General features: G+C 39.6%; 1 protein-coding gene across 1 annotated transcript in view; it reads right to left on the bottom strand.

Moving 5' to 3' along the window:
- Nucleotides 1-962: 962 nt before the first annotated feature.
- The window catches only part of LRIG3 (leucine rich repeats and immunoglobulin like domains 3), a 39,367-nt gene continuing 26,127 nt past the window's right edge, over nt 963-14,202 (bottom strand). The window contains exons 10-19 of the mRNA XM_082280950.1: nt 13,702-13,773; nt 13,268-13,339; nt 10,836-10,999; nt 7,808-8,128; nt 6,998-7,279; nt 6,100-6,552; nt 5,728-5,886; nt 4,125-4,265; nt 3,765-4,040; nt 963-1,285 (exon numbers count right to left, since the gene is read on the bottom strand). Coding sequence (XP_082137076.1) covers nt 1,041-1,285; nt 3,765-4,040; nt 4,125-4,265; nt 5,728-5,886; nt 6,100-6,552; nt 6,998-7,279; nt 7,808-8,128; nt 10,836-10,999; nt 13,268-13,339; nt 13,702-13,773 — 2,185 coding nt within the window. The 3' untranslated portion in view covers nt 963-1,040. The remainder of the gene's footprint in view (nt 1,286-3,764; nt 4,041-4,124; nt 4,266-5,727; nt 5,887-6,099; nt 6,553-6,997; nt 7,280-7,807; nt 8,129-10,835; nt 11,000-13,267; nt 13,340-13,701; nt 13,774-14,202) is intronic.

Below are 14,202 nucleotides of genomic sequence, written 5' to 3'. Positions count from 1 at the left end.
AAACATTATCTTGTTCTTGGATTACCTCGTGTTGAGCAGGGAGTGGTTGCAGAAGCAAAAAAGAGGGAGAAAGGGTATGGGAAAGCAAAGACTCAGGCACACACTGTGTACTTGGCAAACACTTGACACTGAGCAACTCGGAGAAGAGTGAGGTTACCAGACAGATATCCAGTGCCTTTTTTCTTTTACTTAATAGCTTGATATGAATTTGTGCATCTGCTGCATATATCCCTCCACCAGATGCAGGCACACTAACAAAGGCACGGGCAAACTGCTGGTACTACAGCCCTGTGGGCACGAAAACCGAGTGTGTGCGCGCACACATCTGATAAGGGGAATTCACACACTGGAAAATTTACAGCCTTGTTTTGGTTCAAACAGCTTCAACCCACCTTACCAGTAGCTGTGGCAGGACCACACCCACTCTTCGAAGATGAACACATTTTACATAGTAAATCTAAAGGTACATGTTTAAGTCAAATAAAGGTGCAAACATGCATCAGAAGGCACCTACATTTGCAACACTGTCTACAAACATAATTCACACTTTTCATTCTTCATACACTAATGTGGGTCAGAGACCACACGGCAGCATATTTTATTAAAGTAATGTGCAAATAAGATGCATGATACCTGCAAACAGCATGGAGTTTCCATTTGTAAAAAGGTACAAGTAACAGTACAAAATTAGAATGCTTACTACTCATTTCAGGAAAATTAAGTCTGACATAGAAATACATATGCTGTATTATTTACATCATTAATTTACAAAACATATTATCTGCATTAAAAAAAAGTTATAAAATAATTACAAATATAGTATTTTTATAAGGAATGTTTTCCCTGTATAACCAATGTAGAGCATCTTGGAAATTATGCTTTATTGGAAAAAAAATTTTTTTTTCTTCTGATTTCACAGCATCACGTGGTTTCTTTCTTCCCTTCTTCTCCTTCTTCCCTTTTTAAATAAAGTTCCATACTGAGGTAGTAGTATGTCAAATTATTTCTTTGGTTCCAGAAATCATTAAGTCCAAAAGGAGCTATGTATCCAAATCACAGGATTGGAAAGTAGAAGTCCTGAAGTTTTCAAAGGACTGTTTGCAAGTATAAAAGCTGTTTTCTCCTTTTGAAACTGTCCTTTCCCTTCCCTCTTCATCTGCCTCTGCATCGAAGTCCAGTGAGACATGATGACTATTACGGGAGGTTTTTGGTTGGCAACTTGCTGGCTGTCTACAGCTTGTAAGAGAGTCCAGCTGAGGCCTCCATAAAGGCTTTCCAAATGTTCCTGAAAGACAGTGAAAGAGTGAGCACAGAAATACTAATGCTAAAAGCTTTGTGTTTCACCCTAGTGTCCATAAGTGACACTGGAATGCAAGCCAAGGATTGACAAAAGTTCATCAAAGTGAGAGTTTACTTAACCGTTGTTTTACCGTTTAACATCCATGCAATCACAAGCATAAGGCAAGATTCTGCCACCAGAGACATTAAAACATTTCCAAGTAGTTGTACAGCCACCCACAACTTCACTTCTTTTGTTTTCATGACTACTTCCATACCCATTTTTCTTTGGGGGAAGTGGTGAGGGGGGAACGTGAGAACACAAACCAAACTGCAAATGCATCACAGGACACTTTCAAATGCGAAAGTCACAGCAGCCTCCCTGTTTTGTTCTTCAATAAATGAATGACACATGCAACCTGCCATGCAGTTCAGAAAAAATAAAAGGAATTAAAAAAAAATGTAACCCTGCAACCTCTGTCAGGTTATACAACATTGTCCCACAGTACAATCTGAATGCTAAAGCAATCTTCTTATGGCTAGCATCAATAAAGGTGCAGATAGCCACATGCTCCCTTCACCACTGATCATCCACAGCCAGTTGTGCGCAAGGAGAACTGTAGCAACCCAAAGACGATTCCACATTTCAATTCAATTTTTATTAATAATTATCTGGATTTACCAGTCAGAAAACAATCAGTGTGTGTCACTTTTCACCACTGGGAAGCTGCTAGGATCAACACCTCTACAAGAAGGGCCTTCTCTTTTTTCACTGAACAAAGATACAGCTGTCACAAGTCATAGTGTCTGTAAGGACTTATTTTCAGAGGACAATGTGCCACAGGCTGACTTTGAAGAACTCGAGTTTTTATTAATAATTTTAACACTACAATCTTTAATAAATTTTGGACCTGAATGCAACACTACTGCTTTTGCTTAGTTGCTAGAAGCAAGGGTTTCAAGTAAAACTGTGATCTGTGAAGTTAATAAAAAAGGAATTCAACAAAATCTCTATTTGCATCAATGACTTGTAGAGCAATTTTGACCTAACACAATATGAAAGGATGTTCCTCACAGCACCAAGCTACAAATGAATTCTGTCTTAAAACCAAAAATCCTATGAACTTTCTGGCTTGTGCATCAACAGTGATGCTAATTCCAGCTGTCTTCTTCACTGTGATTGCACAGGCAAAAGGGGGCTTGAATTTGACAACCATTTTGAGGAAGCAAATCCACAACTAAAGACAAGAAATATATCACAAGTTCTTATACAGCCACCACCTCCAAGATCTAACCATAGGCTCTTTGAGGGAACAGTGCTCATGATTATGAAGCATCCAAGGCAATGACAATGCAACTTAAGTGGGGTAGTACGCTCAGAGAACTGATGAAAGAAGTAACTCTGCATAGATTTTTAGGGCAGAAAGAGGACTATGTACCCTTGAGGTGACATTAACTCCTGGATATACGAACATACAGTTGAACTACTTTCTGCAGGAGACATGCTAAAACCCTATCTGCACAATCCCACCACAGAAATAGTGGCAGGCAGCCAGGAGGCCAGCCATGTGCAGTCCCAGGGTCTCTGCCAGATGTCCTGGCATCTGCAACATTTTACAATTCAAACATCTGGCTTTTGAAGGGGGAAAACTTCAGAGCTTGTGCCTCCCTTCCCACCTCCCGAGAACAAAGAGCCCAGTGGAGAACATTCCCCCAGGTCCCCTTCAGAGCCAGCAGACCCAGACCTCGATCAGCCAGTGCTGACACGCCAGCTGGGAGACAATGCACAGTACCAGGGCTGTGTTTGGCGCTAAGATATCACAAGGATGAAAGCAGTATGTGGTTTTATATGCGTTTCAAACCAAGCAGCCAAACCAACATCCAAAATTTAATGAGTTTCAAGGAGAAAGCAATGTTTTTCTCCTTCCCCCACTTCTCCCTGCAATGTGGATTAAAATTGTAAACCCTAAACTAAGCTTTGGGAATTCTTTTGTCACACACATCATGAGAAAATGACAAAGGAGGGATAGAGAGGGCATTTTTACATAGTGCCTTATTTTGAAGGGTAAATAGTTCTGGTTGACTATGTTACACAATACGTACGCATACAAGTTCAAGTCTCTCCACCTGCCCTGAGCCCTCCTTGCATACCTTTTGCCTGTCAGGCAAAACTTCTGGTATGCCTGAAGTTTGTTAAGGTATATTTAAGTTACGTATTCTAACACTCACAGAAATCTCCCAGCTATATTAAGACAGAAGATAAGAATTCCATCACTGATGAGATTTTTACATAAGTGTGAGCTATTAAGATCTGGTAATCTAAATATTCTCATTACACAGTTTTACTGTAGTCACTTTCCTGTTCCTTAGCTTCAAACATTTGGGAAAGAAAAAGCTGAACAATTAGTTTTGCTTAGTGTTGTAGGTAGGAAACAAGACAGGAATGACAATGGCAGTTTGAATAAAAAACAATAGCTAGAACATACCCATGAAAGTGCTGTTACTTGTAATAGATGAAGGTTCCAAACTTCTGCTTAAATCAAATATGTCTGAGTTGACACTTTTGCTTTTCAGTCCAGTTCCTTCATTTTGAGTATAAGTAGAGTTCATCAATCTGCTACTTGCAGCCTGTGTCCCAGTAATTCTGACACACTGGTCGAAGGGATCTTCCTGTGGAGGTGAGTATTGACAGCATTCCTTTTTTTTTAAATATCCAGACTCATAAAGGCCTAAGCCTACTGTTCTTTGGTCAGGGCTGCAACCTAAAGGAAATGAAAAATTTATTTTATATAGATTCATCATAACAAAGATCGAATTAGGACTAAAACTTCCTCCCAACAACTTACTTGTACTGTATGCTTCGAATGCATCAGAACTGTAAGTGTTTCCTTTTAAATACAAAGTCCCCGAAGTCCCATAGTGGCATAGGAATGGATCTGCAACTCCGTCCAAGTCTGTTTCACTGCTGTTATCTAGATGGCAAATGCCTTAAAAATAAAAATGATGTGTCAGCATACAGTCTTTTCTGAGTCTTCAGCTTAGAGTTTCTTGAGTAAGTTTTAAGAACCTCATGTATTCAACAACATTTCATAGTGTAGTTTAGAGTTTGCTTAACCTAACCTTTGGATGAGAATTCTAATTCCAGCAGCTGATCAATTAATTAGCTTGACAGACAATGTGTCACAGTTTGCTTCACTATACAATCCCTGAATAACAAAACAAAACCAAACCAATCACAGGGATCAGAACCAGGGACTCCCTTCTTCTAAAGTACAGAAGACAAATCCATGATCTGTCTGACAGACACCTTTTGGAGCACAGTGTCAATGTCAAAGTCCCAACTGGAAGAATCTGAGGGAGTCACTGGCTGCTTGAACAGCTATACAGATTTTCAGTTCAATGGTTCCTGAAAGCTGTGGACACAGTCTGTTGTGGGGAGAGATAAAACAGAATTGGGTTACAGGCTGTGGGATGTGCCTGCAGAACACTATGGCAGCATGGAGAAGCTTGTCTCTGCCTGACCTTAGTGGAAGGAGATGCCACACAGCACAGCCCTAGAGAGGAGCCTGCCAGGAGCTGACAGACACCTGAACAGTGCGTGATCACCCCGTAGAAGGACTTTAAGAAAGTGCACTGCTGACACAGCAATGTGTGACAGGTCGCTTAGTGAAAAATACCATATATGGAAATACTGCGTCTTGAAGAAGTGTATAAAAACCAGCTCGTTTCTTTGAGTAAGTGACTTCAGTTTCCCTGCTGGTCTGGGTCCATGTCTCGGTCACTCACAGTCTGTGGTTCTTGATCCACAAAGAGGCTGTTCCTCTCACTATCCTACAACTGCAAAACTATCTCACCATCACTCCATTCCCATCTGTCCCAGCTCCTGATTGTATCTCAACCCCAAGCCCTTTCCCAGCAAGGTGCCTTTTCCTCCCTAGACCAGGTATGTATGGGATTCTTAGGGGTCACATGTATAAAGGTCAAGTACTGCAGCTTTTAACTTGCAGTCACCACAAATCCTTTACTGACTCTGACCCTAATGATTTTTAACAGGCAACTTTAAACGGTTATACTGAAGTTCCACTGGTATTACCACACATGCCTACATTCCACTAAAAACACCCTTTTCAAGATGTAAGAGAGGAAGTCATGCTGACACAATTTCTTTTGGACACTCTTGTTTTGCAAATGTCATCTTAATTTTAAATTTACCCTTGAGACTAGAAAAAAAACTTCCTGATTTAATAAACACCATAATGTCATTTGGATGAACAGAACCAAGTTTCAGTTATTATCTTGTTGAAAAAATCCCAAGCAATAAATTTCACATCCTCTATTAAACATCAGTAAAGATGCTTCTTAACTGTTATTTCTATTAATTAGAAAGACAATAGCCAAACTGGAGCTCCTCAAGCCACATGAAAAATCTGCTTGGCATTTTCTACCTACCATTACTGTCCCTCTGCTGCAAGAAATACCCTCCCACAGAAAATGTGAGGAACTGATGGTGACTACCATTTTCAGATGAGCCATATCCATCCTGCCTTTCTGCCAGTGTCCCCTGGGATGACAGGTAACTTGGAATGTCAGTAGGCAAATTTGTTTCATCTGTGGGGAAGCAAAACACACATAAAACCAAGCCATCAGCATACTTCAGTTTGTAGAAACATTTTAAACTTGTCAGCAAAGCACTGAAAGTAACAAATAATTCACCTTTCTGCCTCTGAGTCAAAGCACACAAATGTTCCTACAATAAAGTCACTGCAAAGCAACCACAAGCATTTTTCTTTCCTTTCCAAGGCAAACCTTCAGTTTACACACCTGTATTTGTGATGCTGCAATCTTCATTTCTTCTTCTGGTGTGGTAGATGATGACCACCCACACCAAGGAAGTGCCCACCACACAGCAAACCACAGCTATGATCACAATGCCAACTGTGGCCCATCCATCATCATCAAGTGATGGGGCAATATTTTGAGGAGAGTCACAGGTGGGAGTAGGAATTACATTAAGATGGATGTTGCCTCGTTCCGTTCCAAGCGTATTAGACATTTCACAAGTATATTTCCCAGCATCTTCTACATCTGTATCCACAATAATTAGTAACTGATTGCCTGCAGCAAAGAAGTGTCTTTCTGTTACCACGAGAGGGCTGTCATCTTTAGTCCAGTTCAGTCGGGGTGGAGGGCTACCACCAGCAATGCACTGCAAAACTGCAGTTTCACCTTTTGTTACAGTTCGATCCAGCAAAGGCCGCAAAAATGATGGTGTTTCTGAAAAGAAAGCATAAGCCTTATATTCTAAATGATCTTGCAAGAGTAAGAAGTGTCCCTTTCCTTCATAGCTCAGAAGCAAAAGCTAATTTAAATGCCTTAGTAAGGCCTAATGAAGCTTACTCTCATTCTAAGAAGAAACTAAAGGATTTGTACTTAAAGACTACAATTTGTCAATTGATCTGATTGAGATACTTGACTACCTTACAAGGTAAAAAGGCCAAATTATATATGCTTAAGATTTCAGAGAATTACAATAAAAATGGTTAACAAAATGTCAAGAAATCAAAAGTTAAACCAATCTACTGTCTCCAAATGAAAACAGAAGCCCCTTCTTCCCTCCACCCTATGCATACCAGATGTGTATACACTGAGAAATGTAAATAACTTTTATTATTTTGCATCATAATAGTGATTGTGCTGTTAAGGTTTGCCAGTACCTTACCTAGTACTGTTAATGTTGCGTTAGCTGAAATGCTTCCAGCAGTGTTTTGAGCTGTACAGCTGTAAACACCTGTGTCCTCGATCTTTACATCAACAATAAAGAATACATCATCTTCAGGCATGACATGCATGCGTCTCTTGCGTGCTGCAGGAAAATCTGTTCCACCATCTTTCTGCCAAGCAATCTGTGGGATAGGATGCCCAACTGCAGCACATTCCAAACGTGCTGTTGCCCCGGCTCGAACGGTTAAGTCCATGGGGATTTTTGTAAATGAAGGAAGCACTAAAGAAAAGTCAGTGATACCAAAATCAATACATGAAACATACTTTTCCTTTTTTGTACAGCATTTTCTTGAACATCCTTCATGGGCCTAAAAACCCTAAAGAAAAATACAACCTAAACTGATCAGTAGCTAGCAGAAAGGGAGGGAACTGTGAAGTATGTGAGACCACCTAGATCAAAATCTCATTTTTGCTAACAGCCTCCTACATGACCTTTCCATAGCATCTTGAAACAGAGCACACGCTTACCTCCTGTGAGGAAAAGATAATATTTTTCCATCTTGTAACATTGATTTTGCCAGATTTACTATTAATTGGGTATGTTATTTGTTTTTTTCTATACTATGCTTCAGCACACTGGGACCAGAGGTAAAACTGAATGGTGACCTTGGAAGTGAATACATTTTTAAGAAATAATCTCATATTAAAGGATCTTCTAAAAGATGCAGATGATGAGAATGGAAAATCTATGATTACCTATCTTGATTAAAATCATTCTAAGTCCACAAGCAAAATACAACATACTTACTGTTTACTGTAAGTTTGGCTTTGACAGAGTAGGATGAACCAAAATGATTTGAAATAACACACTGGTATTTCCCTTCACTACTGAACTCGACATTGCGCAGTCGAAGGATGGTGGTGTACTCCATCACTTCTCCGCCCTGGGCCCGGAGGTGCGCGTAATTCTCCATTTCAGCATCTTGCAGTAATTCGTTGTCTTTCTTCCATGCAAAAGTCATTGGGGAATCACTGCTGCTGGCTGCCGAACACACAAAACTTAAATTGGAGCCTTTAATTGCTGACTGGGTTTCTGGCTGGACAGTTATCTGTGGTTTAGGAAAATCATCTGCACAGAGGGAAAAGAAAAAATAATGTGATGCCTGAGGACTCTTTCCAGAGAGTTTGTAAGCCTTGTTTTATAGGTTTGAGAGAAGAGTCAGATAAGTATTTATTAAAGGGATCCACAATGCTTTTGTTTTAAATTTTGTTAGCCTTAGGGGCATTTAAAGATGCCGTATTTATGAGTTTATTGTGCCAAGCCATCTCTTATTGAAGAGAAAGCACACTTAAAAGCAAACTATGCGCATAGTTTATTCAATAGGAGCACTAAAGACAGAAGAGTTACCTCCTGACATCCATAGGAACTATTCTGAACATCAGTCATGAAGCCTACCTCTCATCTTTACGACACCTCATTCTGCTGTGAGTTTTTCTTTATTGAAAGCATAGCTCTTCTGCTATCAGAAACTGCAAGTTACAGCTGAGGGTTTTACCCAAACCCACCAAAAAAATCATGTACAAGTCAGTGTTCCAGTGATCTGCATCTGTTTGGGCCAAAGGGGATGGAAGGTCCCTTAAGCAGGGCAGAACACAAGATTTTCAAGAATTCCTGGAGGTCCCTTTGCAATAGGGAAATTACCTTCAAAGTGCCATTTTGGGAGTTTACAGAATTAGTTGACTTCTGAATTATTTATTCAACTGTGTGTACACTGCATGTACAAAAGCAATGGGCAAGTAAATGCTTGGTCACCCAAAAGCAAAAGCCTTTAGCATATTCCAAACTTTCAAGATGTCTCCAATCTGTGGACAAACTTCACAGGAATTGCAGGGAAAGCCCTGTGCCTCAAAAATTCCTCCCTACAGACCCTGCTGTTTTTCCTAGCCCCTTTGTCTCATCACATCTCAACTGTGTGGGAAACAGCTGGGGTCAAAGTGTTATTTCTTTGAAGAGCCTCCACGCTGTTTGCTACAGAAGAAATGAGATGTGCAGAGATAGCCTAACCTTGAACTGTCTGCAAAACTCCTGCAGGCATGAAGCTGTGCTCCAGAGACAGGGCAACATGGATCTGGGACTCTAGACATGGGCTTTAAGAACCTCCCAGGCCATTTGCTTTTCATGCTTCATACCCACGTCTTAAATCCTCCATGACAAAATATACCACTTGCAACTTGAGTTAATACATTCACTGACTTTGCACAGGGATAACTAAATACAACACTCTAAATACTTAAATTAGCCTTGTGAAAGGACAAGAGAACTACTTCAATCTTAATTATTTGAGAGGAAGGGGTGATAAAAAGGTCACTCAAATAAGCATACAGTACAGAATACAGAAAAACACACTAGGATAAGACTAGCACTGGAGACTTTAGCTATTGCATGGCAATTGCGTTAAGTATTAAGTGCAACAACTGACGCAGTACATTTCTTTTTACTAATACATCTTAAACAGTTTGAAATTAATTACTTAAAAATAGCATTCAGAAGCTAAAAGAAAGAACACAATTCCCCCTGATTTAATGAATGAAAGATACATATTTAAATCCCCAGTTTAATTTTTTGACAGAATGCATTTCTCATAAATCAGGACGTCTATTTCATATATACTCCTTTAGCCACTGAGTAATCTGTAACTCCCTGTATTATGTCAACCTCTCCTTCTCACCAGTAGCTAGAATCTGCTCATTATTTAATTTATTAAATATTTGACCACTAATAGGAAGGGAAAAGGCAACATTTTGGTACACTATTTTATATTCTGCACCTGCTTTCACACTGAAAAAAGGCTATGAGTAGCAACAGTAAAAATTAACCAGCTATATTTGCTATGAGAGGAAGTTATTGAGAAAACACTTATTGTTTTGTCTCCAAAGAATAAAAAGTTTGAATTTTCTTTAGTAAGAAAAATAAAATGTATTCAGCAAAAATACATGAAATGCAGTTAGCTTTTAAATTTCCTGGTATTTTCAAAATTCCCACTTTACATATCAGAGTACTCAAATATATGTCTTTACTCTGAATGCTTAGCTTCACTTTGCTTTAAATAGAGAACATAACATAGGTGATAATGAATGCTACTAAACACATAGAAAAATTTCATTTTTAAGGCAGATGCTATCACCTTAAATTCTCAGGTCTTAAAGTAAAAATATTTTACTAGCATTTACTATCTGGTGAACTGAAATAAAAAAACATCAGTATTGTAACTGTGGTAATCAGGTATTTTTTTTAACAGTTTATAGAAAGGCAGTAATTTACATACTACAAATACTTTTTGAAGCAGACAACAAGCACACATAAAAAATGTCAGAACTGAGGCTGGTATGGCTTTACTTCCAAATTTTATCAGCCCTGGAATAACCTCAAGACTAATGGAGTATGAAAAAAAATTTCATATACTCAAATCCAAAAACTGCATCCTAATTTTGCCAAAATATGCCTCGTTTAAAAACCACAGTTATCTAAGCCATCTTTTAAATCTAGAGGCACATTCATTTACCCTCACAAGCTGATGAGCTTTCACTTGCATGCTATGCTATGTTCTATATAAGCTGTACTTGAAATAAAAGTCAGAATACCATCACTCCCTGTGTTACACAAAGCCACAAGCTTTGAGCATCTTCACCATAGTCTGAGAACAGAAGAAAATGTTAATAAGTATCACATCCTCTCCATTTTGTTGCAGAAATCACAACACATCAAGGAACCACAAAAAACCCCAAGCACACAGCAAAATTTGGTTTATGGAATGAGAAATTGAGGCTACACTCACCACAGACAAACCCATCCAGGCTAACAGCAAAAATACTCCTCCCTTTTAGCAGCTGAGGATGGGCACAACTGGCATTTACAAAGTTCTGGAAGTTATTCTCTGACATCCACTGTGGTAGCCATTTTAACTGGCAGTCACACAAGAGACTTGATGTGTTGAAGTGCCTAAGAAAAAGCAATTAAAATCAAAGCCTGGTTTTTTCTGTTTGCAATACAGATCTGCATGAGCAAACTTTTGTAACAAAACTAAGTTTTCAGGTTGAATACAGATATTGAAAGAGAAAGACAGCAATATTGTTCAGCTCTAATTAGTGACACCCATTGTCATGACTCCTACATGCCAGAGAGCAGACATGTTATCCTGATCTCCCAGCTTCAGCTATGAGTTCAGGCAAACAAGCATGTTTGTAGTGTCTCTCAATACAAAACTACAGTCTGCAGCCACACACACAGAATGGGCATGCAGGAGAGCAGTCCAGAAGGCAGGTACTCTGAAAGTCAACATCTGAGACAAATTCATTCTCTAATTTCCTTTTCAGCCAGAATTTATCTTGGCGAAGATATTTAAAAAGATGAGTGAGAAGAAAAAGAATAGTAATGTGTTGAAATAACAAGTGCCAAACTAGTTATCAGCTTGCATAACCTGTAAGAGTATCTCCATTCACAGAGGGAAAAAATAAGAAAGCTAAGGAATATTCTGGTAAACATCTAGAATCAGAGGTTTAAGCAAGAGAAGTTCCCAGTTTTGGCTGAAAACTCAAATCACCCTTAAAAAACATATTAAAAACCCACACTCAGTAATAAAATACCGTTTCTTCAAATCTTACTTGTTCTTGAAAAAAAGCAAAAATAATTCACACAGATCCACAGAATATGCTGAGTTGGAAGGGACTCACAAGGATCATGAGAAGTCCCACTCCTGGCCTTGCACAGAACCATTCCCAAGAATCACACCATATACCCAAGGGCATTGCCCAAATCCTTCAGCAATGTCAGGCTTGGTGCTGTGAACTTCCCCTGGGGAGCCTGTTCCAGTGCCCAACTACCCTCCAGTGAAGACCCTTTTTCTAGGATTCAACCTGAATCTCCCTTGACACAACTTCAGGCCATTCCCTTGGGTCCTGTCACTGGTCCCCACAGAGCAGATATCAGTGTCTGCTCCTCATCTTCCCCTCATGAGGAAGTTGCAGACTGCAGTGAGGTCTCCCCTCAGTCTTGTTGACCCCAGGCTTAACAGTCCAAATGACCTCAGCTGCTCCTCACATGGTTTTGCCTCAAGGCCCTTCACCATCTTTGCTGCCCTCCTTTGGACACACTAAGAGTTTAATATATTTTCTTGTACTGTGGCTCCCAAAACTGCACACAGCGCTCGAGGTGAGGCTGCCCCAGTGCAGAGCAGAGTGGGACCATCCCCTCCTTTCCCTGGCTGGTGATGCTGTGCCTGCTGCACCCCAGCACAAGGGTGGCCCTCCTGGCTGCCAGGGCACTGCTGACTCACATTCAACTTTCCCTCGACCAGGACACCAGGTCCCTTTCCAGGGCTCTGCCTTCCAGCACCTCATTCCCCAGTCTGTACCTACATTCAGGGCTGCCCTACCCCAGGTGCAAAACCCAGCACTTTTTCTTGCTGAACTTCACACAGCTGGTGATTGCTCAGCCCTCTCACTTGTTGAGGTCTCTCTGTGGGGCCTCCCTGACTTCGAGGGAGTCAACAGCTCCTCCCAGTTTTGTATTGCCTGTGAACTTGCTCAGTATCCCTTCCAGTCCTGCGTCCAAGTCTTTTACGTAGAGCACAGGGCCAAGGATGGAGCCCTGCTGAACCCCACTAGTGACAGGTTGTCAGTTTGATGTCACCCCTTTCAGTATAACCCTCTGCATTCAATCCCTGAGCCAGTGCTGTTCTGCACTGATCAATCAAAAAAAGGGGTAAAAGGACAAAAACCCATCCTCACTAGAACACATTTTACGCAGCGACCGCTTCATGACTTCTCTGAAGATCTGTCTCTCTGTTGCTACAGGAGAGAAGGAGCCAATTACAAGCACTGACAACCAGGTCTTTACAAAAGAATTACAGCACTGCATTTCACTGGTCCAGCAAGCTTTAGCTCAGTGATAGCACTGCTGATCTTAGAGCACATTACATCAACGTCTCTCTTATCTAAAACCTGTTAGAGTTCACCCAATTTAAAATAAGAAGACAACAAACGTAGGAGAAAGTGAAATGCCTCCTATCCTACACTTTCTCATTTAAATACCCCCATCATATAAAAAATAAAAAAACCCAAGACACTGACATAACCTTTTGATGTTACTTCAGAGAGATTACAGCAGGAGTCTATCACTGCATCAGGTGACGTCTTACAAGGCTCTTTTTTATGTATTTATCAGGATACAAATACTTAATAGAGATCATGTCTTTTGATAGAAACTTACAATTCTTTGAGTTTCTTCATTTGTGAAAATGCATTCCCTTGAACTGACATAATTGCATTGTTACTTAGATCTCTAGGAAAAAAAAAGAAAAACAGAATGATTACAGTAATTTATTAAACTGAATGGATTTAAGACTCAAGCAATAGTTTGTTATTTTATTGATATACAAAAAACTCTCCAGCTCAAAAGTGAAAGAGACACAAATAAGGAGTTTCATAGCATGCTTAATATGTAAGAATTTCTGCATTAATTCCAAAATTCATACTCAGTGTAACTCCAAAACAGAAAATCTTCTGAAGATCACAGCAGCAACCATGGTAAGTGTATTGCATCCCAAGTCATAAGCAAAGCTTGTTAGTCCTACTTTAATTTCAGTTAGTATCAAAGTTCATTTTATTCCAATTTTGCATTGAATGTGACTTTCTACTACTTACAAGTGTTCAAGTGCATCCAAACCAGAAAATGCTTTCTTTGTAATGGATCTAATCCTGTTCCCTTGGAGTACCCTGAGAAATTTAAGCACAAGATGCAAAAGAGATGTAATTAAATGGGAGAATTTTTGAGCTGAATAATTACATTTTTGGCATTTGTTTTTGAACTGTGACTCATATTCACCACTAACCCATCTCCAATGGAGCCAAATGTCTCACATGTAAAAAATACTCATTTATTCCCCTTGAATAAATATCTAGATTACAATGATTTTAGAAGACATTTAAGATGTCCAGTTAAGTGACATGGATTATTCTAAATGTAAAACTATAAACACCTTTTAATTTCATAAATATGCATTTGAAAATTTCAGTGCAATGGAGCCACTTCCACTAGATGCTGTTTTATCTTATTGAAGACTATCCCTATCACTATGCCTTTGTCATATGATACACTTATTACTCCTTGCTATGAAAAACCTCACTCTTTGATAAGTATGTCCA

Source organism: Coloeus monedula (assembly GCF_965178545.1).
Source record: "Coloeus monedula genome assembly, chromosome: 4".
In the NCBI taxonomy this organism is placed as follows: Eukaryota; Metazoa; Chordata; class Aves; order Passeriformes; family Corvidae; genus Coloeus; species Coloeus monedula.
The sequence above is the reverse complement of the archived record's forward strand: the minus strand, read 5'-3'. Positions and strand labels throughout refer to the sequence as shown.